This window comes from Macaca thibetana, chromosome 16, assembly GCF_024542745.1.
Source record: "Macaca thibetana thibetana isolate TM-01 chromosome 16, ASM2454274v1, whole genome shotgun sequence".
NCBI classification, from domain to species: domain Eukaryota; kingdom Metazoa; phylum Chordata; class Mammalia; order Primates; family Cercopithecidae; genus Macaca; species Macaca thibetana.
The window spans coordinates 14,300,000-14,317,261 of record NC_065593.1 but is presented as its reverse complement, the minus strand read 5'-3'; the positions used below and the strand labels follow the sequence as shown (position 1 = coordinate 14,317,261).

Sequence of the window (17,262 nt, the reverse complement as noted above, 5' to 3'; positions counted from 1 at the left end):
AAATTGTAAATGTCTACTATGGTACACAGAAAAATAAAAAAGAATAAACTCCATTTGGAAGTCTAACAGCCTCCTCAAACTCAACATGTTCAAAACAAAGCTTCTTATCTCCTCATCCCACCCACAAAACCAGCTTCTCACACAGTCTTCCCCATCTTAATTAACTGGGACTCCATCCTTCTAGGTTTTCAAGCCCCAAACCTGGAATTATCCTTGACTTTCTCATTCTCCCAAACCCCTCAGACAACCCATCAGAAAATCCTGACAGCTAACTGAGACATTCCCATATATCAGGGAGATTTCTGGGTACAGTAATACAGCAATGAATGGGTCCTGCCCTCGCTTAATGAACTTAAAAAGTTGGTTCTTAACAGCTGAGATGCAGCCAGGTGCAGTGGCTCACGCCTGTAATCCCAGCACTTTGGGAGGCCGAGACGGGCCTATCACCTGAGATCGGAAGTTTGAGACCAGCCTCATCAACATGGAGAAACCCCGTCTCTACTAAAAGCACAAAAGTAGCCGGGCATGGTGGCGGGCTCCTGTAACCCCGGCTACTCGGGAGGCTGAGGCAGGAGAATCGCTTGAACCCAGGAGGCGGAGGTTGCGGTGAGCTGAGATCACACCATTGCACTCCAGCCTGGGCAACAAGAGGGAAATTCTGTCTCAAAAAAAAAAAGAGAGAAAAAGAAAAAAATTAAAATAGCTGAGATGCTTCCCCTGGTATATGCCGGATTGATTGAAAAAATAGAAATCTCCACCCCTCTCTATATCCATTCTCTATACAATATGAATGATTTTGTAGATCCTCCCCACCCCCCACTAAAAGGTGGGACCTATTTCTCTGATACTTGAACCTGAGCAGCCTTGGAATCTGCTTTGGCCAATAGGATGCAGAAGAAGTGATGGTTCAGTTCCAAACAAGGCTCTGAAGTCCTTGCACTCTTCCAATTTCTCTCTTGGACCCCTACCCAGCCATTCTGTGAACAAGGCCAGGCTAGGCTAATGTGACCCAGTCATCCCCGTTGTCCCAGCCCAGAGCCAGCCAAATATGAGACATGGGAGCAAGGCTACCCTAGACCAGCCAACCCCAAGCCAACCCACCAGCTGACCACAGACGCATGAACAAGCCCAGCCAAGATGACCCAAACCTGACCAGACTGGACCTATAGCCTCATGAGCTATAATCAATGCTTATTGCATAAGCCCTGAGCTTTGGGGTGGTTTGTTACACACCAACTGCTAACCAATACACCTGGGGATCTTATCTACCTCTCCCAATAACTCTGGGATCTTCAGAGAAATTAAACAATGGCTTTTCCTAATCATCCTACGTTTATACCATCTTTAAGTGACAGAAAATATTTGAACTCAAATCTATATAAGAAAAAAATGCTATTTTCTCAATTGCATAGGACTTTCGAAGGCTTCACCTGGCTTCTCCACTCTGCCATTTTTAAATTGCCAAAAATCAAGCAACACAAAGTACGTAAGTAAGTTCTCACAAGAGTATGTATTCACTTATATGAAGTATATACATGAGAGTGTATGATTTCACTTATATGAAGTTCTAGAAGCTCTAGAAGAGGCAAGGCCAGTTAATAGTGGAAAAAAAGTAGACCACTAGTTGCCTGGAAACAGGGAAGTGGTTGGACTGCCTAGAGGCATGAGGGTGGGGGCGATGGCAGTGTTATCTATTGCGATCGGAGCAGTAGTCACCTAGGCATGCATATTTGTCAAAGTCATCTCTACTCTTTAAATGAGTGCATTTTTATTATGTAAAAATTATACCTTCATGAAGTTGACTTTCAAAAGTTGGAAAAAAAATAAAAGTTTAAGAACTCTATACCATCTTTTTAAAGTTAAGGAGAAAAAACATTCAAAATGTTGGCAGTGCTCCCAATCTCCCAGGGCTTATTCCTCTGCCAGAGCGGTCTTGAGAGGAGGTGCTGGGTAGAGTCCTCCTCCCCACCGCCATTTCTGCGGCCAGGTGGTCCCACCAAAGGCAGCTCAGTGACTCTCCTGGCTGGCCTGGGTCAGACCAGCCTCGCAGACCCAGTAGTAGGGCCTCTGGCAGACGTCGTCATTCCACCTGCCGTCTGGGTGGAAGTGGGCACAGTCCTCGCCTCCGCCCAGCCCGTGCCCCTGCCAGTCGTCTGGCTGGCCTGGCTTCCAGTTCCTGAGAGGAGAAGATAACAGCAAGCTAGGAAGGGTAGGTGGAGTGGAATTCAGTTTAGGGGAGGAGAGGCTGGCAGTCAAATCCCTGGGGGGCAGCGCTGATGAAGGACATTGGCACAGAAAGCCAGAGTGCACTCACTGGAAGCCAGTCTCATAGTCTGTTCCATCCACCCACTTCCAGGCTCCTTCACGGTCACTGAGGCCCATCCAGGTGTATGCGAAGCTTAGATGTTCCTGGACAAAATTCTGGGTTGACAGAAGGGCAGTGGTGACTTCTCCCCATCCCAGCCAACTCCTTAAAGCAGATTCTCAACTTTAGCTCTTCGTTAAATCAGCTGAGGAGTTTGGGGATGTTTCTCTGGATGCTCAGGCCTATTAAATCGCTGAGGGTGTGGCACAGATGACAGTCATTCTGGAAGCTCCCAGATGATTCTAATGTGAGGCCAAGATTAAGAACTATTTCCCTAAATGGGACTTGTCTTAGGAACTGAGTACCAGAATCCCTCACCTGCTCCTCCCTGGAGTTGATGACCACCAGGTGGGCGTTCTCCAGCTGGCAGTGCTTCTCAGCCTCGGCCCAGGGCATCCCAGAGCGAGAGAACCAGTAGCAGCTGTCTTGGTGCTCCACCCAGTTGACGGGGCAGCAGGTCCTTTCAGTAGAGGCTGAGTGGGAAGAAATAGAGTGGAGAGGTCGAGGCTCTGCCCATTGGGCCGTGGGCAGAAAAGCAGGGCCGGGTACTCCCCACACCTTCCTCACCATTGTTCTTGAGAGTAGCCACCTGACAGGTCAGTTTATTCAGGTCTTGCATCAGCCGCTGGACTCGCAGGAGCATTTCAGAATGAACTGGGACACACACAGATGGGCAGTGGGGACAGTGGCCTAGGTGTGCTTCTGCTTAGTGTGTTCCTGGAGCTCAGATGTCCCTGCACAGGGCCAAGCCCAGGAACTTTCCTTCCTGTCCCCACCCACCCCCTATATCATGGCCAGATACAGCCATCAGATACAAATCCGCTTTGGATTCCTCCACTCCTGTTTCTCCAGCCTGCTCTCCAGAGAAAGCATGCCACATTTTTTTTTTTTTTTTGAGATGGAGTTTCACTCTTGTTGCCCAGCCTGGAGGGCAATGACGCAATCTCGGCTCACCACAACCTCCATCTCCCAGTTTCAAGCAATTCTCCTGCCTCAACCTCCCGAGTAGCTGGGATTACAGGTGCCCACCACCACACCCAGCTATTTTTTTGTATTTTTTTTTAGTACAGATGGGGTTTCACCATGTTGATCAGGCTGGTCTCGAACTCCTGACCTCGTGATCCGAAAACCTCGGCCTCCCAAAGTGCTGGGATTACAGGCGTGAGCCACCACACCCGGCCTGCATGCTGCCTTTCAAGCTGCTGGTGAAGGGGAGGGCAGGTCAGCACCAGGAGCCTGTTCCCACCCCCACCTGCGTCTGAGAGCCTAGCCTCCCAGACCCATACTTGGAGGGTCTCTCACCTGCCTGCTGTTCCTGCTTGATAACCTCCACCTCAGCTTTCAGAGACGCTATCATTTCTTCCACGCTGCTGCCTGGAGGGCATGGAGACTTCACTTAGGGGTCAACTTCCTCCTCCCTGGCCTGGCCCCAGCCCAGAGCCCCATCCAAGCCAGGCTCACCCTGGGAAGTCAGTGCCTGGATCTCAGCCACAGTGTTTGAGGTAAAGTTGCTAAAATCTGTTCTCAGGGTCACCAGGTCCCTCTGAAATTTGGAATCTAAACAGGTGGATGGGAAGGTCAGAGCTGGGATTCATCGGGTCCTCTGTGCCAGCACCGCCCCGGGCCCTCCATAAGCATTGCCTCATTAGGTCCTCACGGCAATCCAGTGGGGCAGGCACTATTATTGTCCAATATTGCCAATGAGGAAACTAAGACTCAGAGAGGTGAAGTAATTTGAGTACATAACCCAACTAATCAGTGACAGAGCCAGCAGCCATCCTATTTATGGGTCCATCAACTCTCTTCATCAGTGCCCTCACCACTGTTCCCGTCAATCACTCCATCAGTGCCTCCACCACCATTCCCATCAATCATTCCATCAGTGCCTCCACCACCATTCCCATCAATCACTCCATCAGTGCCCCCATCACCATTCCCATCAGTCACTACATCAGTGCCCCAGACCTTCCCATCAGTCACCCCATCAGTGCCCCCATGACCGTTCCCATCAATCACTGCATCAGTGCCCCCCACCACCATTCCCATCAATCACTCCATCAGTGCCCCCACCATTCCCATCAATCACTCCATCAGTGCCCCCATCACCATTCCCATCAGTCACTACATCAGTGCCCCTGACCTTCCCATCAGTCACTACATCAGTGCCCCCATGACCGCTCCCATCAATCACTGCATCAGTGCCCCCCACCACCATTCCCATCAATCACTCCATCAGTGTCTCCACCACCATTCCCATCAATCATTCCATCAGTGCCCTCCACCATTCCCATCAATCACTCCATCAGTGCCTCCACCACCATTCCCATCAATCACTCCATCAGTGCCCCCACCATTCCCATCAATCATTCCATCAGTGCCCCCCACCATTCCCATCAATCACTCCATCAGTGCCCCCCAACAATTCCCATCAATCATTCCATCAGTGCCCCCACCATTCCCATCAATCACTCCATCAGTGCCTCCACCACCATTCCCATCAATCACTCCATCAGTGCCCCCACCATTCCCATCAATCATTCCATCAGTGCCGCCACCATTCCCATCAATCACTCCATCAGTGCCCTCCACCATTCCCATCAATCACTCCATCAGTGCCTCCACCACCATTCCCATCAATCATTCCATCAGTGCCCCCACCATTCCCATCAATCATTCCATCAGTGCCACCACCATTCCCATCAATCACTCCATCAGTGCCCCCCACCATTCCCATCAATCATTCCATCAGTGTCCCCCACCGTTCCCATCAATCACTCCATCAGTGCCCCCATCAGTGCTTCAGTGGCCCTGTTGTGACCCCCATGACAGTTGGTAGCATTGTCCTCACCATGCCCCATTGTCATCTCCACAGCTGCCCCCAACACTGTGTCCTGCATTGCTCTTACTGCAGGCCTCACCTCTGCCCTACTGTAGCACCCCATTATTTATATTCTACTCCATTATTTATCTCTTCCCTGTCCACCCCTGTGACCCTCACTTTGGGATCCAACCACACAGATGATGACCAGCAGCAGGAGACCAAGGCCCAGGGACAGCAGGAGGAGGCCGGGCCCAGAGCGGAGACGCTGCAGGAGGGACTGGGGAGGAGGCAGCCCTGCAAGAGGAGAGGGTGTCAGGATGAGGAGGGTCCAGACATGACGGAGATGGGAGAAGGAGAGGGCCCAGGGAGCTGTCTAGTGAGGAGGGCTGGGCACAAGGGACACCAGGGGAGGGTTGGACAAGGAGGATTTTCGGATGGGGGATGCCCAGGCCTTTGACTTCAGGGACCAGCACAAGTCCTCAGTCACACAGGCCCCTCACACCCGTGGGGACCCACGTGCACACACACAGATGGGGGACGATGGCGATATGAGGGGTCCCATGGTCAGAGCTGGGGGCAAGGGCAGGAGGACACAGGGAGAGCTGGGGGCGGCCAGGCCCTTCATGGGCTTGTGCTCACCTACCTGCTGGACAGTCAGGTTCACAAATGAGTTTCCTTCCAAACCCAACTACTTATCTTCCCCTCCACCAATGTGCAGCTCTCGTCCCCACCCCACAGGGCATCAGAAGCTGGGTCCACTGTGATCCTCCCTGTCCCAGTCTTTCTGGGGACGTTGCATCCACTTCACACTAGGCCCATCGGAGGCTGGGGCCTGACCTCCTCAGAGTGGGGACCCATCCGCGCACGTGGTGGAGGTACAGAAATGACAGGAGAAATCCTTCTAAACGTATAAAGAGAGCATTTTAGGAGAGTTTCCCCTTTCCTCTTACCATTTCTAACCCCTTGGACTTTCTCCTCACTCTCCAAGTCTTGGAAGTTTTCATATGTCATTGTCAAGCTTGGGCCAGCACGGCTCTGAGGTTGTCACCTGAAACGGAGGCAGGGCCGGTGCCCAGGCTGGGGCAGAGCTGGGGCATAGGAGGTTGGGACTAGGTTGGAGCCAAGGGCAGGGCTGAAGTTGAGTTGGGAGATGAGGTTCAGGTTGAGAATGGGCCCAGGGTTAAGGCTAAGACGGAAATGGGCCTGGGTTTGCAGTTGAGATAGAATTGGGGTCGAGATGAGTTTGGGAGTGAAACTGGAGGGTAACGTTGGAGCTAAATGCATTGCTAGGACTGCCCAGTGGGCCAGTAATCAGGCAGGACTGGCGATTGTGTCTCATGCTAGGATTGGGATCGGTACGCAAGTTGGAGCCATGGATGGAATTGGGGTTAAGTTTGGTGCTGAATTTGGAAATAGAATAGAATTGAGGTTCAATTTTGGCTTTGGGTTGGTGTTAAGATTCAAGTTGAATATGGAGTTGGGGTTAAAGTAGGAGCTGGGTCGGGGGCAACAGGTGTGGTGGCTCATGCCTGTAATCCCAGCACTTTGTGAGACAAGGCAGACACATTACTTTAGGTCAGGAGTTTGAGACCAGCCTGGCCAACATGGTGAAACCCCATCTATACTAAAAACACAAAAATGAGCCGGGTGTGTGGTGCACACCTGTAATCCCAGCTACTCGGGAGGCTGAGGCAGGAGAATTGCTTGAATCCAGGAGGCTGAGGTTGCAGTGAGCGGAGATAGTGCCACTGCACTCCAGCCTGGGCGACACAGTAAGACTCAGTCTCAAAAAATAATAATAATAAAGTAGGAGCCAGGGTTTGTATTGGGGTTAGGGCATGGCTGGGCTGGGGCTGAAGATAAAGCTTGAAATTGGCCCGCCATGAGGCTGAGTTTGAGTCTTAGTTTAATTTTATTTTTATTTATTTATTTATTGAGACAGAATTTCACTCTTGTCACCCAGGCTAAAGTGCAATGAGGCCGTCTCGGCTCACTGCATCCTCCGCCTCCGGGTTCATGCGATTCTCCCACCTCAGCCTCCCAGAGTCGTAGTTTATGACAGGGGATTGTGGCTGCTGTAACCCAATCTAGAATCCAGTGAAGAGCGTAGAGTCTCAAATCTTCACATAGTAATTAAATCCCACACTGCCACCTTATATCTATTTTCATTTAGTCCCACCCAAGACCCAAAGTCCCCCTCGCCCTGCTTCCTCTGACATCCCCTGTCCCCTGGGTCTCACCGGCACCCACAGCACCATTACCTGTGGGAGGTCTGGAGGGTGTGATTCTCACGTTGGTTGTGAAGCAAGGACCAGAGTTGGGACGTCACTCAGAGTTGGAAGCGCTGTGTCCTGGAGAGCTGGGGTAGAGGTGACTGGAGTCCTGCTGGTCTTCAGTCTGAAATCCCAGGAGCCCTATCATCTGGGACACCCCATCTCCTCAACTTTCGACAGTAAATGAGAATGAACGGGGATTGGAACACACAGAGACCGTGTGTGGGTGGAGAGAGTTGGGTCTGAAGCCAGCTCTGCTCTCCTCCTCCAGGCCATGCCTACTTCCTTTTCTCTTTTTGGAGTTTCCTCATTTTTACCATCTGGGAGCAGGACTGGATAGAGGTACACAATCTGCTGTTGCTCCTCTACCCTACACTTCCTTTCACTTCCTGCCTCTACATTTCCCAGAATTGCTGTGTCTCCATCATCGCACCTCTGATCCTAGAGAAGCCCAGTCTGTGCTTTGGCTCAATGCTGGCCTGAGTCCCTGGCATCAGCATCCTCTAGGTCCCAGTCATTCAGCGGCTCAGCTCTGGCCTCACTCGTCTCACTCCACTCGGAAGGAGGGAAGGGGGTGACAGAGAATAGAACTTCTTGGCCAGAATAGGAAGGGAGAAGCCAAGGAAAACAGCAAACTTTTATTGAGTATCTAATCTGTGATGGGATTATGCCAGACACTTACCTTCCACAGACATTCCCCGCAAGCACCGGGGGAGGCATTTTGGATGACGGGCTAAGGCTCAGAGCCCAAGATCACACACAGCTTGTAAGGAGAAAGTTTGGCACCCTGCTCTGGCTCTCAGCACAGGCGCTGTCTTCATGAACAGGATTCCATTTCATCCCATGATCCCTGCCCAGCCCCTAAGGGAGCTGCCCTGAGTCCATGCACACATCCCTTTGAGTAGGAAGGAAACTGAGTATCTTACAAGGTGGAGAAGGAGGAGAAGAAATACATTTTAGGTTATATTTTCTATGTACGTGGGGTTGTGTTCTGCTATGTGCTTTTTCTTTTTTTTGGAGTTAACAATCTATGAGGAACATTTCTCCACATCAGTTTATAAAATGTACTTGATCTACCTGCACCTCATTTCATCATAGGCATCATAATTTATTTATTTAGCATTTCTCTATTGACAGAAACCAGAAATTTAAATTGTGTCTTTTTCTTTTCTTTTCTTTTCTTTTTTTTTTTTTTTTTTTTTTTGAGACAGAGTCTCACTCTGTCACCCAGGCTGGAGTGCAGTGGCACAATCTCGGCTCACTGCAACCTCCATCATCTCCTAGGTTCAAGCGATTCTTCTGCCTCAGCCTCCTGAGTAGCCGAGATTACAGGTGTCCACCACCATACTCAGCTAATTTTTGTATTTTTAGTAGAGATGGCGTTTCACCATGTTGGCCAGGCTGGTCTCTAACACCTGATCTCAGATGACCCGCCCACCTCAGCCCCCCAAAGTGCTGGGATTTCAGGCGTGAGCCACCACACCCGACCAGGTTGTTTCTGGTTTTGTTTTTATTTTGTATTTGGTATTTTAATTAGTATATGTTGCAGGTTATGTTTTTGGAAGCCAAGGTTGAGGCTGAATTTGGGGTGCGAGCTATTTATGAGGGATTAGCACTTCGAACAGGAAAGTGGATGAAACGGTGCTGGGCAGAGGGAGAAGCACAGCACTTTGGAGTGTTTCAACCAAACCAACAGGGAGCTCTGGGTTCAAACAATGCCAGCCCTGGGAGCTGTCCAGCATTGGACTGCCACAGGGTCCTGTAGAGCACCACCTTCTTCAGTCACTGGCAGTCAACCCTGACATGGGTGTGACCTCGGGAAGCATAGCTGTCTGCAGGTTACACTCCCCACGGTGGGTCACCACATCCTTCCTAGAAGGGGGACCTGGGTAGCTCTCTGTGTGTTTACCACAGTCTTGCAGTGTATTCACGTATTAATTTGGAGATAATCAACATTTTGACATAGATGAATCTTCCATGAAAAGAACGTGGTATTATGATATTTCTCCATTCACTCACTTTTTTTTTCAGTCTGGTTCAGCGGGTTTGAAGCTTTTTTTTTTTTTTTTTTTTAAGTTCTGGGATACATGGCTGAACGTGCAGGTTTGTTACACAGATATACATGTGCCATGGTGGTTTGCTGCACCTGTCAACCCATCACCTAGATTTTAAGGCCCACATGCATTAGGCATTTGTCCTAATGCTCTCCCTCCCCTTTCCTCCAACCCCCCAACAGGCCCCGGTGTGTGATGTTCCCCTCCCTGTGTCCATGTGTTCTCATTGTTCAACTCCCACTATGAGTGAGAACATGCGGTATTTGGTTTTCTGTTCCAGTGTTAGTTTGCTGAGAATGATGGTTTCCAGCTTCATCCATGTCCCTACAAAGGACATGAACTCATTCTTTTTTATGGCTGCATAGTATTCCAAGGTGTACATGTGCCACAATTTCCTTATCCAGGCTATCATTGATGGGCATTTGAGTTGGTTCCAAGTCTTTACTATTGTAAACAGTGCTGCAATAAACACATGTCCATTCACTCTTACATGTATGTATTTATCCATTTGAGTACTTATTGAGAGTCTATGGTATGCCAAGCACTTTCCTTCCTAAGAGGCAGAGTTCAGGAGTTCAAAAGTGAGCAGACAAACACGGCCTGCCTTCATAGAGTGTGCCTTCTAGTGGGTGACCAATCAACAAAATAAATGAGTAAAATACCCGTATGTCACATGGCAACAGTGCTTTGTGGGAAAAGAGCAGGGATATGAGATAGGGTCAATTTTTAATGTCCCTCAAGAATAGGGCCATTCTCACATTGCTCTAAATAAATACCTGAGACTTGGTAATTTATCAAGGAAAGGGGATTAATTGCCTCGTAGTTCTGCAGGCTGTGCAGGAAGCCTCTGCTCAGTTTCTGGGGAGGACTCAGGAAACTTGACGATCATGGTGGAAGGTGAAGGGGGAGCAGGTGCCTCACATGGTAAGAACAGGAGCAAGAGAAAGCCAGGGGATCAGATTTTAAATGACCAGATCTCGCGAGAACTCCCTCACTGTCATGAGAACAGCACCAAGGAGATGATGCTAAACCATTCATGAGAAATCCACCCCGTAATCCAATTACCTCCTACCAGGCCCCACCTCCAACACTGGGGATCACAATTCAAGATGAGATTTGGGCAGGGACACAGATCCAAACCACACCAGAGTGTCAAGAAAGGCCTCACTGGGAAGGCAATATCTGAGCAAAGTTTGAAGGAGGCAAAGAAGCAAGTCACAAGGGGCTCTGGCAGGAAGAGTGATCCAGGGAGAGGGCAGAGCAGGTGTAAAGGCCCTGAGGTAGGAGAACGTCTGGTGCATATGAGGATCATCCATTTGACAGAGTTGCCAGAGATTTTATAGAGAAGTGAGTCAGGGAGGAGAAGAGTAGACAAGCGATGGGGGAAAATGTGGGCCTTGTTGGCTGTTATTAAGGATTTGTTTTTACTCTGAGTCAGAGATGCAGACTTTGAAGGGGTTGGAGCAGAGGAATGACATAACTTGACCTATATGTTAACTGTAACAGTGTGTCTTTTGTGTTATGAATTTGATATGAAGAAGAACAAGCTGGAAACGGGGGGCTAGGTAAGAAGCTGCTGTCATATCCAGGTGAGAAATGAGGTGGTCAAAAGTGTTGTGATTCTGGATATATGGTGAAGGTGGAGCAGACAGAACTTCGCCGATAAATTGCTTGCGGGTTTCATGAAAAAAATAGTTCTTCTAGTCCCCAAAATAAATTAAACATTGAGCATTTTCTATAAATTGCTGACTCCCTAGGAAAAACAAGTCTATCCCTGATGTTTGCAGTGCTGACGCCTGGGTATGTCATGACCTTTTGTGCGTATGAAAATCATGTGAGAAAAGCACTGGGTTTTGACTGATAAAAACTTGCTTGCAAAGGTAATCTTGCAGAAATTCCCTTCCAATGCCTGTTGTGGTCTTAGTTTGGATTTCTTTGTCAGGTCCTGGCAAGCAATCTTCTTGTCCTTTCCTAAACGCTTCTGTTCCTGAGACCCCTTTCACAGTTGACAATGATCATTTCCCTCTTCCACCACATTTTCTGTGAATTCTTACCCTCTCCTAGAACCTCTACTGGTCAGGAATTTTTTTTTTTTTTTTTTTTTTTTTTTTCAAGCTAGGAACAAGAGAAAGCACGCTTGTGCCACCAGTTCTCCATGAGATTCTTCCAGACCATACAGAAAGACAAGTGATTGGAACATGTGAAGGTTGAAAGCGAAAGAAAACTGTCATTATTGGTAAATGACATGATTGTCTACTTTAAAAATCTAAGAGAATCAGCCCCTCCTGGATTCAAGCAATTCTCCCACCTCAGCCTCCTGAGTAGATAGGACTACAGGCATGCACCACCACACCAGTTAAATATTTTATTGTGTAGAGAACAGACCTCACGATTGTTACCCAGCCTGGTCTCAAACTCCTGGCCTCAAGCAATCCTCCCACCTCAGCCTCCCAAGGTGCTGGGATTACAGGTGTGAGCCATCATGCCCAGCCTGTGTTTTCTTTGATAATTTTTATAGTTTCAGCTTTGATGTGTGTCTATGATCATTACGAATTATATTTTTTCATATATATACAGTTATTCCAGCACCACTTATTGAAAATACTTTTCTCCATTTAATTAACTATTTCTACCTATATAGTTGATAGAATTCATCAGAGAAGTCATCTGAAACTGGATATTTTCTTTGTTGAAAGATTTTAAATTGTGAATTTATTTGAATTCAGGTAAGTGTTCAGATTTCCTAATGCGTTTTTAGTTTTGATAATGTGTATCTTTCAAGTAATTTGTCCATTTTATTCTATTTATGGGCAAATTTGTTGGCAAAAACTTGTTCATATTATCCTTTTGATGTATGTAGGATATGTATTTATATTTTCTTTAATTCCTAACACTGGCAATTTGGGGGTTTGTTTCTTTGTTTGTTTTTGAGACAGAGTCTCACTCTGTTGCCCAGGCTGGAGTGCAGTGACATGATCTCGGTTCATGCAGCCTCTGCCTACCAGATTCAAGAGATTCTTGTGCCTCAGCCTTCCAAGTAGCTGGGATTACAGGCGTGCGCCACCCTGCCCAGCTAATTTTCGTATTTTTAGTAGAAATGGGGTTTTACTATGTTGGCCAGGCTGGTCTCAAACTCCCAACTTTAAGTGATCTGCCCACTTTGGCCTCCCAAAGTGCTGAGATTACAGGCATGAGCACTGTGTCCGGCCAACACTGGTAACTTATATCTTCACACTTTTTTCTATCAATTTTATCAATTTTATCGATCTTTTCAGAAACAGTTTCTGGTATCATTAATTTTCCTTATTTTTGTTTGTTTGTTTATTTCATTGACTTCTGCTCTTATTTTCTTCATTTTTGTACGTTGGATATAAACATCTTTTCGTGGTCTCTTCAGGTAAAAGCTCAGATTCTTTGATTTTTGACCCTTTTTCTTTTTCTAGTTTAAGCATTGAATGTTGTACAATTTCATCTAAGCCCTGTTTGGATGTAGCATCTTCTCATTTTCACTCAGTTGAAAATATTTTCTTTTCTTTTTTTTTTTTTTTTTTTGAGATGGAGTCTTGCTCTGTCGCCCAGGCTGGAGTGCAGTGGCGTGATCTCGGCTCACTGCAAGCTCCGCCTCCCGGGTTTACGCCATTCTCCTGCCTCAGCCTCCCAAGTAGGTGGGACTACAGGCGCCCGCCATCAGGCCCGGCTAATTTTTTGTATTTTTAGTAGAGACGGGGTTTCACCGTGTTAGCCAGGATGGTCTCGATCTCCTGACCTCGTGATCTGCCCGCCTCGGCCTCCCAAAGTGCTGGGATTACAGGCGTGGGCCACCGCGCCTGGCCAAAAATATTTTCTAATTTACCTTATGGTTTCTTTTTTGATCCACAGGTGATTTAGAGGTGTATTGTTTAATTCCAAAATATTTGGAATTTTTTTCCACTTTTTTGTTATTGATTTAATATATTTAATATTTAATTCCATTTTGATCATAGAAAATGTATTATTTTGAGCTTTAAACATTTATCGAGGGCTTCCAGTTCCAGGTAAAATGACGGAAACACATTCCATCCTTTCTCTCCCATTGAACACAACTCTAAAATGTGGGTAGAACGTATGCATCAGCTTATTGAAAACACTGAAAACTGAATTGTAACATGTTTGTTGCAGAAAAACACCAGAATTTGAAGTACCACTGAATTGGCAGCGAGTTTACCATTTTTTCTTCTATGGTTCCCCAACCTGAGTTCAGCATGGCCAAAATTCTGGAAATGAACACTGAGGCATGGATAGAGGGAGCTCCAGGAAACCCATTCTAGGCCTGGCCTGAGGAACTCCTAACACTCACAGGAAATACAGAAATCTCCTTTGGGGTTTTTCCACCCCTTTCTTTTCTTTTTCTTTCTTTCTTTTTTTTTTTTTTTTTTTTTTTTTTTTTGAGACAGAGTCTTGCTCTGTCCAGGCTCAAGTGCAGTGGCAGGGTCTTGGCTCACTGCAACCCCCTCCTCCCAGGTTCAAGCGATTCTCCTGCCTCAGCCTCCTGAGTAGCTGGGACTACAGGCACCCACCACCACACCGGCTAATTTTTCTATTTTTAGTAGAGACAGGGTTTCACCATGTTGGCCAGGATGGTCTGGATCTCCTGACCTTGTGATCGATCCGCCCACCTCGGCCTCCCAAAGTATTGGGATTACAGGTGTGAGCCACCGCGCCCGGCCTCCCCCTTTCTTTTCTTGTGCCCATGTCCATGGTCAATCTCATGGCAGCAATGGCAGCAGTGGGAAAACTAGGGCCAGCAGAGGCCAAAATTCTAAGGGAGAAGAACCTTCCTTTCTGTCTAAGGGAGCTGCAGTTCTAATAAACTGAGAATGCCTTTGTACTGTTATTGTTTGTTTTTTCTCTGTGCCCTTCCTCCATTTAGACCTTTGAGTTTCTCACGGTAGAGCCAAAAAGAAGAACTGCAGGAAACCAGAGGGTACCAGGGAGATCATGAAGATATGTATGCTTGGGAAAGCTACACCATCAAGCTGTTGATGAGCTCTAGGGCTGACCACTGAGCCGTGCCTGTAAGGATCTCATCCTAATTAGCATCCTGAAGACTTTGAGATCTAAACTAATGAATTAACTACAGCTTATGCCACACACTAACTACTGAGTGGCACACAGCCATGACAGACCTAAAGAGTTCTAAAAAAAAAAAAACAGAAGAGAACATAAGATATCAAAAGGCTTTAGAACTGAACTGACGTTGGAACCATACCCTACAGAGGTGTGTTGGAACATACAGCCTCAACCTAACCAGGTCAATTGCCTGCTAAACAAAAATATCAACAGTCTCTACAGAATTTAAACAAGACCTAGAACATCATAACTTAACATTTAAAATGTTCAGAATAGGCCGGGCCCAGTGGTTCATGCCTGTAATCCCAGCACTTTGAGAGGCTGAGGTGGGTGGATCACCTGAGGTCAGGAGTTCAAGACCAGCCTGGCCAGCATGGTGAAACCCTCATCTCTACTAAAAACACAAAAATTAGCTGAGCATGGTGGCATGTGCCTATAATCAAGGTTGCAATGAGCCAAGATCACACCATTGCACTCCAGCCTGGGTGACAGGGCAAGACTCTATCTGAAAAATAAAATAAAATAAAATGTCCGGAATACAATCCAAAATCATTTGATATATAAAGAACAACTAAAAGTTTGACCTGATGGTAAAAGGCAATGCCAAGATGACAATGATGTGGAAATTCTCTGACAGACTTTAAATCAGTTATTATAAGAATGCTTGAGTGAGCAATTGATAACACTCTTGAAACAAATGTTAAAATAGAAAGCCTTGGTAAAGAAATGGGGACTACAAAGAAGAACCAAATAAAAATATTAAAACTGTCCAGGTGCAGTGGCTCATGCCTGTAATCCCAGCACTTTTGGAGCCCAAGGCAGGAGAGTCACTTGAGCCCATGAGTTCAAGACCAGCCTGGGCAACATAGTGAGACTGTCTCTACAAAAAAAAAAAAAAAAAAAATTAAAAATTAGGTGGGCATGATGACATGCACCTGTAGTCCCAGCTATCAAGAAGGCTATAATGGGAGTATTGCTTGAGGCCAGGAGGTCAAGGCTGCAGTGAGCCATGATCACACCACTGTACTCTAGCCTGTGCAACATAGCAAGACCCTGTCTCAAAAAAATTAAATAAATAGAATTTTAAAAATTAAAAAATAAAAATGTTGAAATTGAAATGTACAATAATTGAAACAAAAAACTCAATGGTTGAACCTAGAGCAGAATGGAATAACAAAGGAGTCAGTGAATTTGAGGCTATATCAATAGACATTACCCAAGCTGAGCAACAGAGAGAGAAAAAAAAAAATAGGAAAAAAAATAGTAGAGCCTCAGGGACCTGTTGCCCAATAAGAAACGATTTTTTTTTTTTTTTCTGAGACTGTCTTACTTAGTCACCCAGGCTAGAATACAGTGTGAGACTCCGTCTCAAAAAAAAAAGAAAGAAAAAGAAAAAGAAACACACAACAAACTCCAAACAAGCAAAAGAAAGGAAATAGCAAAGATCAGAGCAGATATCAATGAAGCTGAAAACAGAAAAACGGTAGAGAAAATCAATGAAACCAAAATCTGGTTACTTGAAAAATCAATACAATGGATAAACCTCTAGCAAAACTGATGAAGAGGGAAAAAAGCAGACACCACAAAATACTATTATCAAGAATAAAAAAGGGGATTTCACTACAGACCCTGAAGAGATTACAAGGATAATAAAGGACCATTATGATTATGCACAAAATTTCAATAGTTTAAACAAAATGGAACAATGCCTCAAAAACCACTAACTACCAAAATTTACCCACGATTAAATAAATATACTGAATAGGGCTGAGCACGGTGGCTCATGCCTGTAATCCCAGCACTTTGGGAGGGCAAGGTGGGAGGATCACGAGGTCTGGAGATCGAGACCATCCTGGCTAATATGGTAAAACCTCATCTCTACTAAAAATACAAAAAATTAGCTGGGCATGGTGGTGGGTGCCTGTAATCCCAGCTACTCAGGAGGCTGAGGCAGGAGAATCGCTTGAACCCGAGAGGCGGAGGTTGCAGTGAGCCGAGATTGTGCCACTGCACTCCAGCCTGGGCAACAGAGCTAGACTCCATCTCAAATAAAAAATAAATAAATAAGTAAATAAACTGAACAGTTCTAGAACTATAAAGAAATTGATTTTAGCCAGGCACAATGGCTCACACCTGTAATCCCAGCACTTTGGGAGGCCCAGGCAGGAGGATCACTTGAACTCAGGAGTTTGAGACCAGCCTGGGCAACATGGCAAAACTCCATCACTACAAAAAAAGAAAATACAAAAATTAGCCAGGTGTGGTGGGGTGCACCTGTGGGCCCAGCTACTCTGGAGGCTGAGGTGGGAAGGTGACCACAGCTGTACACCCACCAGCTGTACACTCACTGCAGAAAGTCGAGGCTGCAGTGAGCCATCATTGCACCACTGACCTCCAGTCGAGGTGACAGAGGCACTGTCTCACAAAAAAAAAAAAAAAAAAAAAAAAGGAAAGAAATTGAATTCATAGTTTAAAACCTTCCAAAACAGAAATCACCAGCCCAGATGGCTTAACTAGCGAATTCTACCACACATTTAAAGATGAAGTAACACCAATTCTATGCAATCTCTTCCAGAAAATAGAAGAGGGACCACTTCCTAACTCATTTGATTAGGCTCACATTTGCTCTGATCCTGAAAG

The 17,262-nt window shown here is 46.5% G+C and overlaps 1 protein-coding gene across 1 annotated transcript; it reads right to left on the bottom strand.

Moving 5' to 3' along the window:
- Positions 1-1,746: 1,746 nt before the first annotated feature.
- On the bottom strand, positions 1,747-8,302 carry CLEC10A (C-type lectin domain containing 10A). The gene is made up of 9 exons (XM_050765431.1): positions 7,448-8,302; positions 6,137-6,234; positions 5,364-5,480; positions 3,827-3,922; positions 3,668-3,739; positions 2,933-3,019; positions 2,684-2,838; positions 2,315-2,421; positions 1,747-2,176 (listed from the first exon to the last, which is right to left on the bottom strand). Exons 2-9 carry the CDS (start codon positions 6,195-6,197, stop codon positions 2,008-2,010), a joined length of 864 nt encoding a protein of 287 aa, XP_050621388.1. The 5' UTR covers positions 6,198-6,234; positions 7,448-8,302; the 3' UTR covers positions 1,747-2,007.
- Between the last annotated feature and the right edge of the window lie 8,960 nt (positions 8,303-17,262).